The sequence below is a fragment of the Conger conger genome, chromosome 5, assembly GCF_963514075.1.
Source record: "Conger conger chromosome 5, fConCon1.1, whole genome shotgun sequence".
NCBI lineage: Eukaryota > Metazoa > Chordata > Actinopteri > Anguilliformes > Congridae > Conger > Conger conger.
The window spans coordinates 43,765,609-43,781,747 of record NC_083764.1 but is presented as its reverse complement, the minus strand read 5'-3'; the positions used below and the strand labels follow the sequence as shown (position 1 = coordinate 43,781,747).

Genomic DNA, 16,139 nt, shown 5'->3' with positions numbered 1-16,139 from the left:
CATATGTAAAAACACAGAACACATTGGTCTCACCACTGGGGCCTCTCTGGGAGGACAAGCTGAATCGATAGTCTGCTGATGAAACAATGAACAGGATACAAAACGCTGCAGGCACTACTGATTTGTGTGTCTTGTGTGTAGTATACGCGTCCACAAGGTGGCGGTGTTGACTGCCATGCGTGAGACCGTGGTGCCCAGAGATCACGCAGAAAGGCCACTGGAGCTTCCCTACATTAACAACCTGCCTGACACTTGCAGGGCCTTGACATTCTTCAAAGCCTGGTGGTTAGAGGTTGGAGGTTCAGGGGCTGGAGGTTGGAGGTTGGGGGTTGGAGGTTCAGGGGCTGGAGGTTGGGGGCTAGCAGTTCAGGGGTTGGAGGTTGAGGGGTTGGAGGTTGGGGGCTAACAGTTCAGGGGTTGGAGGTTCAGAGGCTGGAGGTTGGGGGTTGGAGGTTCAGGATCTGGAGGTCGGGGGCTAACAGTTCAGGGGTTGGAGGTTGAGGGGTTGGAGGTTGGGGGCTAACAGTTCAGGGGTTGGAGGTTGAGGGGTTGGAGGTTGGAGGCTAACAGTTCAGTGGCTGGTTGGGGGATGTGGGGGAGGGAGTTGGGGGGAGTGGGGGTGTGGTGATGAACTCAGAGACTAAATTTTACAGATTGCCCCTGGAGTCCTCCCATCCGCATGCTGTGAAGGCTCAGGATTGTTTAGGTCTGGGTCTGGCTGGGTGGTAAGAACATAAGTCTCAGAGTGGAAATAGCCTCTTACATGCCCACACATACAGAGAAACACACACACACACAGACAAACATGCACACAACACACACACACACACAGAAACACACACACACACGCACACAGAGAAACACACACAGAGAAACATGCACACACACAGATAAACATGCACACACAACACACAGACACAGAAACACACACACACAGGAACACACACACACGCACACAGGACACACACGCACACAGAGAAACACACACACAACACACACACACAGAAACATGCACACACAACACACACACACACACAACAACAAACACACACACACACACACAGAAACACACACGCACACACACACGACACACACACACAGAGACAGAAACACACACACACACACACACACGTATATATGCACACACACACACACACACACACACACACACACACATAAATACTGCAGAGCCTAGGGGTTACAGTGAGGAAAGATAGGGTCAGGCTGGTCGGGAGAGAACAGGAGCTGTCCAAGTGGGCTCTAATCACTTTGCTTGCACTAATATGATTAGTTATACTGCATAGGCGATCCACAGGGAGAAAATCTATTATGGAGATTAAAAAAAGAAGAAAGAGGGGGAGGCAGGTTGCAGAGTACAGTAAGTTAATATGGGTTCAGTGAGTGGGGAAGGAGGGGGATACCGTATGGGGTGCATGGACAAAGAGAGGTTCTAAAAGATCAAAGGCTAAATTATTCTGAATTTCCTATGAACCAGAGCTTGTAACTCAGAACTGCACATCCACAAATAGCTACATGAGCATTTGCCATTATAAAGGGGCTATTCAATGCAGAGATACTAACTTGCATTTTCAAGCATGTTTGCAGTAACAGAACATTATGTCGATATAAAAAAAAGTATTGCCTTATACTATGGATGCTAGTAGAAACAAGGAATAAAACATAAATAAAAAAGCCTCCTTAGAGGGCTAAATCTCCTATGAAAAACACAAATGTTCCAATTCAGAAAAAAAGTCACTTTTTATTATTTCAGCTGTTTCCAGAGGAAACAATGAAACAGTGATCAGTGCTGTCAGTACTCTCCAAAACCTCTTAATTATGGGATAAATTATGTCCTAATTCGGATATGTTATGAGAAACACAGGAGATTATATCTCCTATTTAGCAGATTAGTCTTCCTTTATTTCTCCCATGGCAATGCTACTGTATGTGTCACAAATAAAGAAATACATCTGAGTATATATTATAATATACTATATACCTAGGGTGTTTAGATCCAGGCCTGTGTTACAGCTACAAGAATAAAGCATCCTACAACTCAAAACCATTCAACTCTGAAGCCACTCAGAAATGTCTTTTGAAAAATATCTGATCACAGTCCTTTCAAGCCAGGCCCAAAATGGGCGACCTTTTGCTTTAAGGAAAATTAGCTCTTGGCTCCCTTTGTGCATCTTAGTGAATTCCAGTGCACAGTCCTGTGGCAGGAGTATAAACCCCTGTCTGTAAATTTGTTACACCTGGGAGAGCTGGGCAGGTCCACGTCCTAGAAACAACAAGGCAAAAACCCAACGTGTCCCCAGTGCTGCTCTTGGCAGGGCCCCAAACCCCTGAGTAGGAGAGACTTGAGTACTTGAGCCTTCTCCTAGCTGAACCTCAGTCAAACCAATCTCATGGTCCTTAATTCTTCAGTAGTCAGAGCAAGCCTACTGTACCTTTGATCAGAACACATGTAAGATAAGGCTGTGTGGACACTGGATAGAGTTGAAGATCACTTACTGTATCTGTCGCTGAATTCGGCAGCGCTGCACCTAGCGAATGCTAAGATTTGACACATGACCATGTTTGAACAGGCTTCTGTTATTTTTGCAGGCTATTTGGGAGAGTGTCGAATTAACACCTCTCCAAGGCTACTGAAAGGGGTCTTTCATTGAAAGTAATGGCAGGAAATGACATTAAAACATTAACAAAAACCCACCGGCCAGGGGCAAATAAAAGAGAAAAAACATTCCCGAAATTCCACTCTGATTCGAGAGCCGCGCGCAAAAACGTCCCTCTGAGGTGGCGTAGGAATGTGAGCCCTGATCCGTGAAGCTCGGGAAGAACCGTAAAATCATGCCTTGTTCCCGTGACAACACCCTGTCGGTTAGCTTGACGGGAGCTGTGTCCGTCGGCCACAGCTGCAGAACAAATATGCCCTTTGTAATGTTACTTTAATATCTGCTTGTTGGAACATGATCATTGTCTTTAACAAATGGCATTACTGTCAACAGACAGTTTAAGCTATTCTTGAAATTTTATGATTTGTTTTAGTTTTAGTCTGTGTTCAATGGTATTCGCTGGCAGCGTAAGCAGGGAGACCATTATTGAGCTCCTAATTAGCACAAAGCCCAATTATAATTAGTAAAAGCATTACCTGAAATAACATGGTTTACAGGGTGTATAGCAACATGGACTTGCATGGTGCCTCCCATTGCCATTCACTATGAGCTACAGAGCTACAGGGGTTTAAACACAATAAAACACAGGCAACTAACTCACATGGTTTCATGGGTGAAAATTGGTTACTCATTCAGAAATTCAGCAGACCTCATTGCTCTCCAGGACAAGGGCTGGAGACCTGTGATCTGGAAGAACTACACAGGACTAAAACCACCATGATTCACTGATCCACTCCATTCTCCATTATGTAGTTTATTTGCTCAGCCTTAGCAGATGGTTAGAATCTATCAGTTCTATCTATTCCATTAGAATCTATCAGATCCTCGGGATAGTTACAGATATGATCCAGGCTAGATTAATAAAAGCATAATGTTAATTATGAAAGCTTCCTGGCTGAGGTCTGTAATGGTTCCCAACCATCCACCCTGCGGCAGTTACGCAATAATTGGCTCCAGACAGAAATGCATTATGGTTTCCCATCAAGCCACACCCCTGACCTCCCCCATCCCCCCTCCCCCGCCTTCTGCAATGACACAAGTAGGCCTTCCTCCAGAGGTTGCACCCACCCAGGAGACCAGACCCCAACCAGACTGACGGGATACAACCCCTTCACCTCCACCTATGGCCCAGACAGAGGCCACAGTTGTGGGGTGTTCGGTTAGCATGTGTGGGCCTGCACAGAGTTATAGTCCCACCCCACCCCCCGGGCCAGGCACCCCTGAATTAATGGGACGTGCAGTTTAAGTTCCTGGCCACCTGCTGGCAATGCGTGCCAGGCTGAAATCCCCGGGAAGACGAAACTGCCACGACAGCATTCCTGCTACTCAGCCGTAATGTGCAGGAGTGATGTCCCACTTAGAGTATGGAGGCGCGGGCGGGGGGGGGGGGGGGGGGCGATCAGGTGGTGTCGGGGGAGGCATGCGCCAGACTGAAGGTCGATTTAATCCTGAACGCCGAGCTACAAGCGCGACTTCGGCCGTTCGGTGTCTCAAGTGACATCCTGGCAGAATGTGGCTGAGAGATACAGCCCCTCAGGAGAGCTCCTTCAGTGCTCCTTCCTCTGAATCTCCCTTTATACTTTCTTCTCTGCTCTTTTATCTACTCTGCTCACTTCACCTTTTATTTAACCGGGAAGGTCGGCTGAGAATTAATGTTTCGTCTGCAGAGATGACCTGAGGGGGAAAGACAGATGGGGAATGTGAGAGTGTGAGGGATTGTGTAGCTGTGTCTGTTGGTGGTGGTGGTGGGGGGGGGAGGGTATAGCCTGAGGTAAACTCAGAACAGCCATTTCATTAATTGTGCCTGGGCATTGGGGTTAATGCCCCTACTGCTCGTATAAGCTGGACCTTTAATCTATATTTACCAAAGTGAATCAGGACTTATCTACAATGCAGCCATTAGCATGCTATCCTTGGGCACTGAACTCCTGTTTGATTCAGAAGTAAGATTGCCCCTTCTTGGCACAACAACCCACTGTCTCTCTCACACTTTCTGACTATAGGCCTCAATACTGTTTCTGTGTTCCCTGTACAGTTACAGTAAACATAGTTGTAGCGAAAGCAGAAAACACACTTATTTTAGTTGTAACTTGAACCATTCCTCTATTTCTGTTATGGGTGGATTGTGTGGGAAACATATTGATGAAAAAGTAGAGATAAGGCTCATTTGGCCTCTGTCACTCATGGATTTCCCAGGCCCAGACAGTGAGCCTATTTCAGAATGACACCCTGATTGACCCCGACTCCTGATCACGATGAGGTCAGCCAAGGACACAGTTGCAGGTTAAAGAGGTTTCTCTTTGTGCCCAGATGTCAGGCAGACAAGAATGACAGGCAACTTCCTTAATACCAGAGAGTAAAAGGGACTGAGGTGTAAGAATATGTATGAGAGAGGAGAATTTGTATGTAAATGTGAGTGTGTGTGTGTGTGTGTGTGTGTGTGTGTGTGTGTTTGCATGCATGGGTGTGTATTTCAGATGTGTCATGAAATCGTATTTGCATGACAACAGCCTTTAGCTTTTCTGGACCCACTCTTTCCCTAGAAGATCTACGGCTGAGCTCCTGAAATCCATGGCAACCACTGCTCAGACTCTGAGGGGGGGGTGCAGGCTGGAATAAAGTCCATCTTTGTTGTTGTTGTTAGTTTTTTTTATCCAACAAGGGGTGGGGTTATTGCCACGGTGACCAGTTCAAGTCCTCAGTTCAACCTCGACTCAAGCCCTGATAAACAGCCATTATACTCTGGCCTATAAAAAGGAGGGGGGAAATAGCTCTCTCTCCCTCGCGACTGATCCGTGTTTCTCTCGTTAAAACGTCTCGCTTGTTGGCAGCCCCTCCCTCGGTCCTATGGGTCTCCTTCCAGCCCCCACCTGCTACACTTATCCGGCTGGCTGGCAGAGCCAGATCTTCCCTGGGGGGTTTAATCCTGAGGCACAATGGATGTATGCAGCCAGTGATTTATCTGGGCTTTGATCCTGCAACTTGCTGGATGAAGGTGACTGAAAATTTATGTTGGCAAAAGGGACAATGTGGCACTGGCTGGGCTCTGTGCCCACTGCCCAATGTTACTGGTTCCAAACAAGAATTATGAAAGAGTGAAGTCAACAAATGGCACTGGTATCCAGTTCTCCGGTTCTCTGGCTCATCCATCCATGACACAACTGAAACCCAACCTTCAGAGATTAAAACTCACAACCCTCTGGTGTAGTTAGTGGTCCTCAACCCTGGTCCAGGAAAGCCACATAATCGGTTGCTATTTGTTGTTACTCAGAAAGTAATTCATTGCATAAAGCAGTTGGTTAAATGATTAACTCTCCTCACCTGGTTTCAAGGGTCGAAGCTAGTCGCTGATTTAAAGGTGAAAACTTAAAAATGAAAAACCCTGTGAATTAAACATGATCAGGGCTCTGAACTGCTGCTCTAAGCACCACTCTGTGGGAAAAGTATAGTGCTTTTAGGCGACACTGCCCCTTCACATACCGTTAGAAAACCTCACTGCTTTTCCCTGGAACTCAAGCAGTCCCCAGGCATGACGACTGTGTTGTTTTCGTAAGAGTTACGACCTACAATTTGCGCCTTTGTTCCGAACAGCATTCATCTTATTCTCATTTCATTTGTCTCATATTTCTTCCCCTTGCTCTCGTCGCTTCATATGTCCATTTTTATATCAGTCTAATCAGAGTCAGACTCTTCCTTACATAAGAGACGGTTCTGCGTTCTCTCCAGAAGCGAGTTCCAGACCCTACTCCCACAGTGCGGGGGAGAACAAAGGCAGGGGGTAAATGTCAGCCACTTGTACCCTGATTTGCTGGCAGTGTTGAGACTCTGGCCTCAAAGAGGGCGCTTCAAAGGGCTTCACACGGCCGGCCGAACCACGTGAGGTGCCCTCCGAACAAACGGACCGGGAGCAGAATCCCCGAACGGCCCTCGCGCTCTTTCTGTCGGAATGTCGCAGTTACGTTACATTTGGGCTCTGATGTAGCGCCGTGTGAAAGCTCGCCTGTGTGTCCTGCCGCAGTTGGCCGCATCGCAAAGCGGAGAAAAGCCACTCTTCATCGTGCGGGGCCTCTGTGCTTTGTATTTCCGCAAATTTAACAGGCCACTTCCACGTTTATAAATTCCATTTATAAATCTCCGCTCATGCAGACAGGTATGCATACACACATGTGAATGTGTTGAAAAAAGCAGTTATTTGATTCCTGGATCTCCGAGGACTGTTACAACAGAGACAAAGAGACAAAGTGTAGAATTTAACACTGTGATTTATGCTTTGTATATAATTGTGATACAAATGAAGATGAAATAAAGAGAACCAGTGCCTTTCTGATTTGCATTCAATACTGTAAGACTGCTAGACAGGTGAAATAAGTGATGTTCCATGGAAGATGGTACCTCAAATAACATTTATTAACCATTTATTTAAAAAGTAAATTCGCATTCTACCCTGTTAATCGTTACCCTCACACAATACACAAGTTCACAAAAAGCAGCAATTTTGGAAAAAGCTAAATGTGCCACCCCGCCCGCCTATCCTCACCTACAGTGCCCCAAAGAAGCGGAACCCACCAGACACAGCAAAGCCCTGGATTCTCAGAACCCAATAGTAAGGTGGCACCCAGATGGCACCAGATGGGAAATGAGCAGGACTTACGGGAAGCAAAATAAGTTCAGACAGAGCTCTCATCGCAGTGTTATGTACCAGCCCTCTGTCGGGGTGTGGACCCGACACTTAGATGCAAGGCCAGAACTGGCGTGCCACTGACGACATTACATCACACTGCGCGATGCAGTCACCATTACCGATAATTTGGACCAGGGCTTGTCTGGATTCGGAGACACTGCAAATACTGCAAACCTCACTGCCAGGAATGGAACTTCTGATTAATAACCATTTATTAATGTCACACTACCTCAGAGCTCAAGATTCTGAAGTATGCTGGCAAGATGTGCAGTGTGCACATGTACAATGTTCAGTGTTAATTCAGCTCAAACGGAGTACATATGTATGAGTCTAATAGTAGGACCAGAGTAGGACAACATACTCTTTTAACACTGATTGTGTGTATGATTGAGTATCCCACCAAACCCAGCAATCTTCTGTAGTGCCTGTGTGAAGAGCAAGAGAGAGGGGCCGCTTGTAGAGCACAGAAGGGGGTAAAAAGCTTGCTTGTAACCAGAAGGTATCTCAGTAGGGAATCAAAATTTGAATATAAAAACTATAAAACTCCTGGCCAATCCTAGACCCGCCTGTAGCACTGGCAGTCAAAGCAAGGCTCAAACATGTTCAGGATGCCAGACTGTGAGGCATATCCTGATGTTGAAACAGTTGACAAGATACGCTTACCAACAACCCATCTTCAGCAAGGCATTAGTAACTACCTCAAGCTGTCAAATCCTAGAGAAGTGGCCTACTAAACAAAGAATACTATTTTTCTTTGGTGAAGAATATTTGTTTTATTATTAGTATACCAGCAGTGCCGATAGGCTGGTCCTGCTGACTCTATTGGCCGCGCATCCAGGCATGTCTCCGCCCACTTTCTGCCTTCCTCTCTCAGGTGGCTCCAACCAGCTCCAGGCAGTGGAAGTGGTGGCCACACAATGAGATCCACCACAACCTTCACAAGTCTTTCATTTCTTCTCTCATTTCTTTTTCGCTTTCACCCTCTCTCCTCTTTAGTCTCTCTATTCCAAGCATATTCTCATGTTCCTTCTTTGTTTGTATTTCCTTTCTTAGTCACTCTCTCCATCTGTACCCGCACACACACACGCATTCTTACTCACTCTCTCCATCTGTACTCACACGCAGGCATACATACACACATATGCACACACACATACGCACACGTGTGCGCACGCACAAACACACACACACACAGGGGCACATGTGCACACACACGTGCACACACACGTACGTATATCTTGCTCTTGTGGAGCTGTTAATAGAGCGCGTCAGTACCTGGGGAAGGTGCCTTCACTGGGCCTCAGCAAGGAGCAGAGGTGAATGTTCCACTATCACTGAGCCAGTGACAACATCGGGGAGCCGGGGGAAGCACAGCGGATAGCAAGGTCGTATCGAGCCACTGCAAGCCCCGCCCCCCCACACACAAGCCGAGATGCCAGAATAGATTCCAGATGTCAGGATGATAAACACATAGATAGCCGTAACCTGATAAAGAGAGGGAACCCATTCCGACAGACTCTTACTGTCTTCTGTTACAAACAAATGAATTATGAGTTCACGCCCCTAGGAAGACCCGTGAGAGCACAAGTCTGATACCATCTGTGCAGAAAGCCAGCTCGATTATTTCCATTATCTTTTCATCAGACTCACATGCGAAATATCATCCACGGGTCTCAACAAACAGACAGGATGGATCTAAAGGTGATCGTGATTAAGATGATGATACGCAGACAGACAAGCAGTCTACTTCAGATGAGAAAAGCGTGCGATGGCCATTTTGTTTCGTTAGTTTCTTCCGTGAGTTTGCAGGACACAGAGATTTGAATGTCCTGCTGACAGCACACACAAATAACAGTTAACCAAAGCAGTCCGTCTCTATCACGACCTCTGGATTCTTGGCTTTGGCTTCTTGAGAAAGGCTTTTGTTTGCAATGGAAATGCAGTGTACACAAACACCCAATCAATTCTGCTGAACCCCAAAACATTATACTTTTTTGACATCCAGCAAACTTACATCCCACGGCAGAAAGGCAGACATTTTCTACCTTTTTTTTGTCAACAGCTCGTGAATTTTGAGTTTTGACAAACTGGTCACGCAGTAGTGACAAAGAATATCTTCTGGCTCTGCCCGTAGCTAGTGCCAGTAACCATTTGAATGTCGCCTTTAAAAAGAAGTGTTGGATACTTTGGACCATATTCTGCTGTGTTCTGAAGAAGGTACACACTTCCTCTGACTTCCCTGTCTCTCTCCCATTCTATGATTTCGTAATACATTCGTATGAAATTTCAATGAAATTGTATTAATGTAGATTTTAAAGAATTTGTCAGAATACGTGTACCCTGCACAGTATTCCCAAGCCTAAACCCACAAAAAGCAACAGCTACAGCTGCAACCCCCTGGATGGTATATAGGAGGAAGCATGGGAGAGAGTAACAGACAGAAAACTCACCTGGGTAACACATTTCACCTGTGGGAAATGCTCTAACAAGCTCCTGTCTGCTTCCTGTCTGCTAGCACCAGAAGCATTAGCGATGTGCTCTACCTTGCCCCTAGTGCAGGGCCACTGAACAAACCAAGGGCTAACCAGCACTGTGGAAGACCAGAGGCTCTTGACAAAGAAACAAAGAGCACACGTCCCAGCTAATACCGAATGTTCGCACTATGTTACTGGAATGTTATGCCAATTCTATAACATCAAGAGTACACATCCCAGCTAACACTGAATGTTCTTGGGGGGTTATGTCAATGTCACAACAACAACAACAATGTTACGACTACATGGCAGCAACATTGTGAGAATGTCTCTCGTATTGTGTTAGCTGGGACGCTGTTAACACGTTACGGGACTGCAGCGGGAATCTGGAGGTTTGGGGAGGGAAACGGGGGTGAGATGAGAGAGGGTGGTCTGACGTGTCTTCAGGCGGGACTGCAGCCTTCGTGAGCGCACATGCTCAGAGGTTAGTGTTCGTGGCGGGCGGGCGGGCGGGAGAGAGGACTCCCAGGGTTCCCTGCTGGCTGAGGGCACATTCCCTGCCTGGGTGGGGAGGGGCGACCCTCTTCTGCTCGCACGGAGGGCCAACAGGAGAGCCATTGTTTCGCTCCACGCTTTTGGGTATCCAGGGCAGGGTGTATCCCACAATACACCAGTTCTGACCTAACCTTCTCACGGACAAGCCTCAAACTAGAGGTATGGAAAGGAGATTTGCCACAGCAAATCTCATAAGACAATTCCCTGTGTAATCACTGTGTCTGTCACAGTTTATTTATTCATATAGCACATTAAGGATACAAGGATAATTCAAAGTGCTTTATATAGGCACAAAAAGACAAATAAAATGACAATTTAAGAAAGAATATTTAATTAAAGGTTTAAGAATTAAATAGGTTTAAAAAAGGTTTCAAAAATAAATAAAATAATGATATTAATAATGCTTGCTTTAATAGGTGACTGGACAGACAGACAGACAGACAAACACACTGATTTTCCAGCAATACACTGCATTTACTTCCTTTCCAAATTCTGTTATATCCCTTCTATGTCTAGTACACATTGCACATTGCTTTATGATTTCTGTTTCTGACTCCTTATCATTATTATAACTCTTTTTTTCTTCCTTCACACTATTATGGCCGTTATTATAGTCATGACATAAAATAATAAAACAAAACAAGCAACACAAGAAAATAAGTACAACTACCATCAACCATAGAATAACCATACAAAGCACTAACAAATAACAAAAAACGTATGCATACCACCAACCAAACAACAACAGCCAAACAACAAATAGCTGAACACTGTGGTTGTGGAGTATGTATACCCAAACAACAACCAAACAACAATTTAAATATTACTGTGGTTGTGGAGTATGGCCACACAATGATGGCATACCAGGCTATTATGTGCTAATGTGCTAGGGGATGTGGGTGCTGGGGTGGTGGGGCTGGATAAAGCACGGAAATCTGTCAGATCCCAGCCCCTCTCCACAGAGCATGTGGGTTCTGGAACAGGCCCAGTCCAAACAGCCTGTTCCGGCCACGGAGGCTTACGGCACGAGATAAAAAGGAAGAAACACAAATACCACACCCACCGGGGGAGTGACAGTTGGGATGCTAGCTCACACTTCTCGACAAGTTTACTGGATGGTTCATCCACATGAAAATCAATTGTTCCTATACTAATAATAACATAATAACACGTTAGGATAAGGAAAGACTTAAAGAAAGGAAAGTGTAATAGATATGGGCATGGACTAGGCCTCTGAAAAGTGGAACCAAAGGGGTTGGCAGAAATACAGCCACCACATTGCTCCTACTGGTGGGTTGAATGCAACCACAAACCTGGCACAGACCAACTGCCAAAATCCATTGAGCTCAATGAGTGGCCAACTCTCAGAATGGCACAAAATCAAAGGGAGTAAAAGCACATAGTCTCTCTCTCTCTCTCTCTCTCTCTCTCTCTCTCTCTCTCTGTCTCTCTCTGTCTGTCCCTCTCTCAATCATGGCTTCACTTCTGCAGGAGGAAACAATGCATCTTTTCAAACTGAGCATTACATTGAGCTTTGTTCATCTGACCACTCCCTACAATCCCCTGTCCTCACGTGTTCCTGATGAAGGATGGCGGCCATGGCCCAAAATTGCTCTTTCTAGAAGAGCCACTCCCGCCATCTTCCCACCGTGATTAATGCACGGTCTCTTCTCCTTCCCTCGCCGACGGCGGCCCACCGGTCAATAACAAACTCCGAGAGCCAGAAGAAGAAATATTCACCTTCATCAACTAAATGTTTTTGGTATGGTCCTCCCAACCCACCCCTTACCTATTCTTGAAATCCCTTTTAACCTAACATCTCCCCCCTCTCCAACTTTATCACTTAACCCTAACTAAAATAGACCTTCATCGACAATGATGACGAAGGAAACGTTGATGATGTCAGCAGCACGCTAATTTGGCCCGGCCGTCTGTATCAGCAGGAGTGGGCGAGCGTGGAGCTCCCCCTCACTCTCCCGCACGTCTGAAGGATTAACACAGACATGCTTGCCATTAGCTCGTATTTTTAGCACGCTTCCGGATGCCAACTGTGGAAGCGGAAGACACTAAAAGTGCTACGCGTCCGACGACAGGTTTATTCAAGGCCTAGCGCCACGGATCACTCACCACATCAGGGCTGCCCTTTCGAGATGCACATTTTTAACCTTGACTTGTTTAAAGCCTGTCCGTTGTTGGAATTACCTTTCCGAAGAATTAATTTTCTTGTCAGGTGGTGCTTTGAGAGACACAGTTGCACATAGAAAGCTCCATTTCAAAGTGATTCTTTCACTTCTTTTCATTTGTACTGTGTAAACAAATTAAGAAATCAATTAAGTTTAGGCAGCCACTCAATTATCTTGGTCAAACCAAATTGATTAAACTGGAGCACAATGAGAAATAAACATCAACACAGAGTGTGCCCCAAGGACAGGGTCTTAAAAGCTTGCGTAGATGTGAGTGGTTCTGGATACACAGGCTATGTGCAACCAATAAATCAGGACAAGACTTTATGGGATGGATATCAAGAGGAGGAATGAAGGTCTATTCATTTTGCCTGTTGTTTTTACCACATAGTACATACAGTATGCAAACCCAAGGCCATTATTTATACCATTGTCCACACAGATGAGAATATTATGTTGAAGATAAATGACGCCATGTCTTTTACCGATCTGTTAAGGCAATTCATCCCCCAAACTGTTCCTTATTTGAGAAAGGACACCACGGAAAAGAACAGAATTGCCACATACAGCACGGGTGAAAGTGCATCTCGCAGCCATTCAGCATATGCTTAAGGATGCTCCCAAACTGAATGGCTGTTCATAAATTACTTTGCGCATGAGAGCTTGACTTAGGCTTCCAGCCATATGCAGTTGTGACTTTCCAGCCACCTCCCTTAGTTCTCTGTGAGATAAATTACTCATACAGACAGAAGATAATTCTTCTCATGACAGTGCCACACATGCAGAGAGAGAAAAAGGAACTCCGTTATTTTTGCGGGATCCAAAGTGCTGAATTAAGTTTAACTGCTTCCTTGCTCCGAATCACATAAAGAACGGATCAGTTGACACTGGGATCAGGGAGTATGCAAATCAAAAATGTGAGAGAGCAGCTAATCTTAAGAGTGGAGTACTCTGCTAGATCAAAATAGCGATAACTATACTGGCTTCTAGAAGGATCTCAACCTCTGTATGATCCAGAGAGGACATAAGAATTAGTATACACAATGGATAAATGCACGCTTTATCTTTGGACAGTTCAAATCCTAAATTGTATGAGAAATACTTTATACCCTGCATTCATGGGAGCCCCCCTTCTCCTTACCTCAATGTCTCCACGACATCATCGCCACTCCAGCAGGTGAAGTCGTCCACCACCATCTCCCCTTCACACAGTACATCAGGCAGGACGGAGAAGAAGGTTTTGTAGTTCTGCATGTAGCGCATTAACTCTCTGTAGCACATAATAGAGTGCATGTAAGTGAATTCATTGATTCATTTGATTTTCAGAAAGTGAGTATTGATGATGATAACGATGATATATTAATGTATTTTTCCTCAGATGTTAAAAATTATGTTATCAAATGTACAATCAAATGTAAATGTAGTCAGAAAAGCACAGCCATTAGTGACTAGCAACCTAAAATAAAAACCACAAGAGGAAAAATGGAGGGTAGTCAATAAAAATGTATTTATTAAAACCTCTCTGTGAAATGATCAAGTGCATACAATTTCCTCACAATCAGTGACTATAAATTTCCAAAGAATGGAATAATGTGAAACCAATTTTTTAAAAAGCTTGCCAGGAGGAAAATTGGCATCGCAAGGTCCTGGCTGCTCTGTTTGCTGTTATGATGTTTTGAAGTTACGGCATAACTTATCAGAATTCAAACAGGCATATGCTGGGCCACCCGTTAATTACCGTGGACAGGTTCATCTGAGGTCACAGAGGATGAATTAAGCTAAAATCTAATGCAGTAATGCAGACTGCCTGTTTCACAAAAAATCATGAAGGCTCAACAAAGAACACACAGACATGCACACAACCAAACACACACCAAACGCATTACACTCTTCCTGCTGACAATAACATCGGTCGAAGAAGAGAAGTTCTGGGATTCAGAGGGCCTATGCTTACCGAGATATCTTTTTGAGACCTTCAGGTTCATCCTTCTTTGAAGATTTCAGAGGTAAGGAGCTAGAAGCAGTCCAACACCATGGAGGGGAGGGGTGTTGCAAGCAGATGAGATGTGGGGGGGGGGGAGAAAGAGGTAAGAATAAAAACATTGGACAACAAAGAAAACAAACATAACAGAAAATGGTGAGATTTCAACCCTGGAAAAGGTACAGCGTGCACATGCAAAGACAACACCATGGCTGAGTGTACTGGTGGACATTGGCTCAGGCGGTAAGCGTAGTCGTCTGGCAGTTGGAGGGTTGCCGGTTCGATTCCGCCCTGGGTGTCTCGAAGTGTCCCTGAGCAAGACACCTAACCCCAAACTCCTGACGAGCTGGTTGGTACCTTGCATGGCAGCCAGTCGCCGTTGGTGTGTGAGTGCATGTATGAATGAGTTAATGAGAAGCATTGATTGTCCAGCACTTTGGATAAAGGCGCGATATGAATGCTAACCATTTACCATTACATCCTGTTTCCTGCCCCAATAAGTTAAATCGGCCCAACAGCACTCTCTCCTTATAAGAAATAGAATATACAAGAATATATTATAAACATGTGGACCTATTGTATGGAAATATAATAATACATCTATTTCACAGATGTGTAATATATTACTATTTATTAAGAATAAACAATGTGTGTTTTTTCTTATATATTATTAAATGTTATTATATACAGAAGATAGTATATGTATTTCAGTATATTTTACAATATATTCCAGAGCCTGCAGCTGCCGACATAATTGTCAATAGACCAATCAGGTAGGGCAATTTCAATCAGCACTGTGTTATTGTACAATACTCAAGCTGAGTGAAATATATTAGAAATACTTTTGTGGTAGATGGCAAATTGCTTTTATGACTCAAATCCAACAACAAATAAATCTTAACTTGGGTCTTGCCCAATTTGTTGTCAGAAGGCAGGACCATTCAATAAATACATTTTAACATGGGTGACCTTTAGCAGGTCAAGTAATGATGCCAAATATTCACTATTTCACTACAGTTTATTCTTATTTACTCCATTCTTTTGTCATCTGGCATTCTATTTAAATATGTTATTCTTCCATTCAATTTAAATAAATTTAAGTTATTTTTGCCATTACCATGCCACCATTACTACTAATTAATTGTGCCTTTCCTTCAACATAAACCTGGCATACACCCGGCGAAATTAAGCCAGACTTGAAAAGCACTCAGCCCGTTCCCATTGATAAGGCTCTACTGTGGGTAGCCAGGGACATTTCCTGCTGCCACACTCTGCACTGTGATCTCCCCGCAGAAGCTGCCAGTCACACAAGCTGTGTCTAGACCGAACACAGGGCAGAACTACGGGCAGTCGATGTTGTTCTGAGACAACATGAGTGGCAGTGGCAGGGCGGGCTGGCACACTGGGCCCCCTCTGCCAGTCGGTGGGTCGGGAGCGGGCAGTGACTGGCACAGGGCAGGGACAGCCAGAGTGCACAGGAAGTTGCGGATTCTCGCTGGGTTGGCAGACAGATCGGTGCGCTTCTTTCTCCCCTCTCCTCACGCTCCCGTCAGCAGTAGCAGGCAGTGGCAGTTAATGGATAATGAAAAA

The 16,139-nt window shown here is 45.0% G+C and overlaps 1 protein-coding gene across 3 annotated transcripts in view; it reads right to left on the bottom strand.

The window, feature by feature from the left end:
* Positions 1-16,139, bottom strand: part of LOC133129113 (glypican-5-like) — a 122,896-nt gene that overhangs the window by 65,709 nt on the left and 41,048 nt on the right. For all 3 annotated transcript variants that reach the window (XM_061242955.1, XM_061242957.1, XM_061242956.1), the window contains exons 5-6: positions 14,523-14,582; positions 13,710-13,838 (exon numbers count right to left, since the gene is read on the bottom strand). In XM_061242955.1, coding sequence (XP_061098939.1) covers positions 13,710-13,838; positions 14,523-14,582 — 189 coding nt within the window. The remainder of the gene's footprint in view (positions 1-13,709; positions 13,839-14,522; positions 14,583-16,139) is intronic.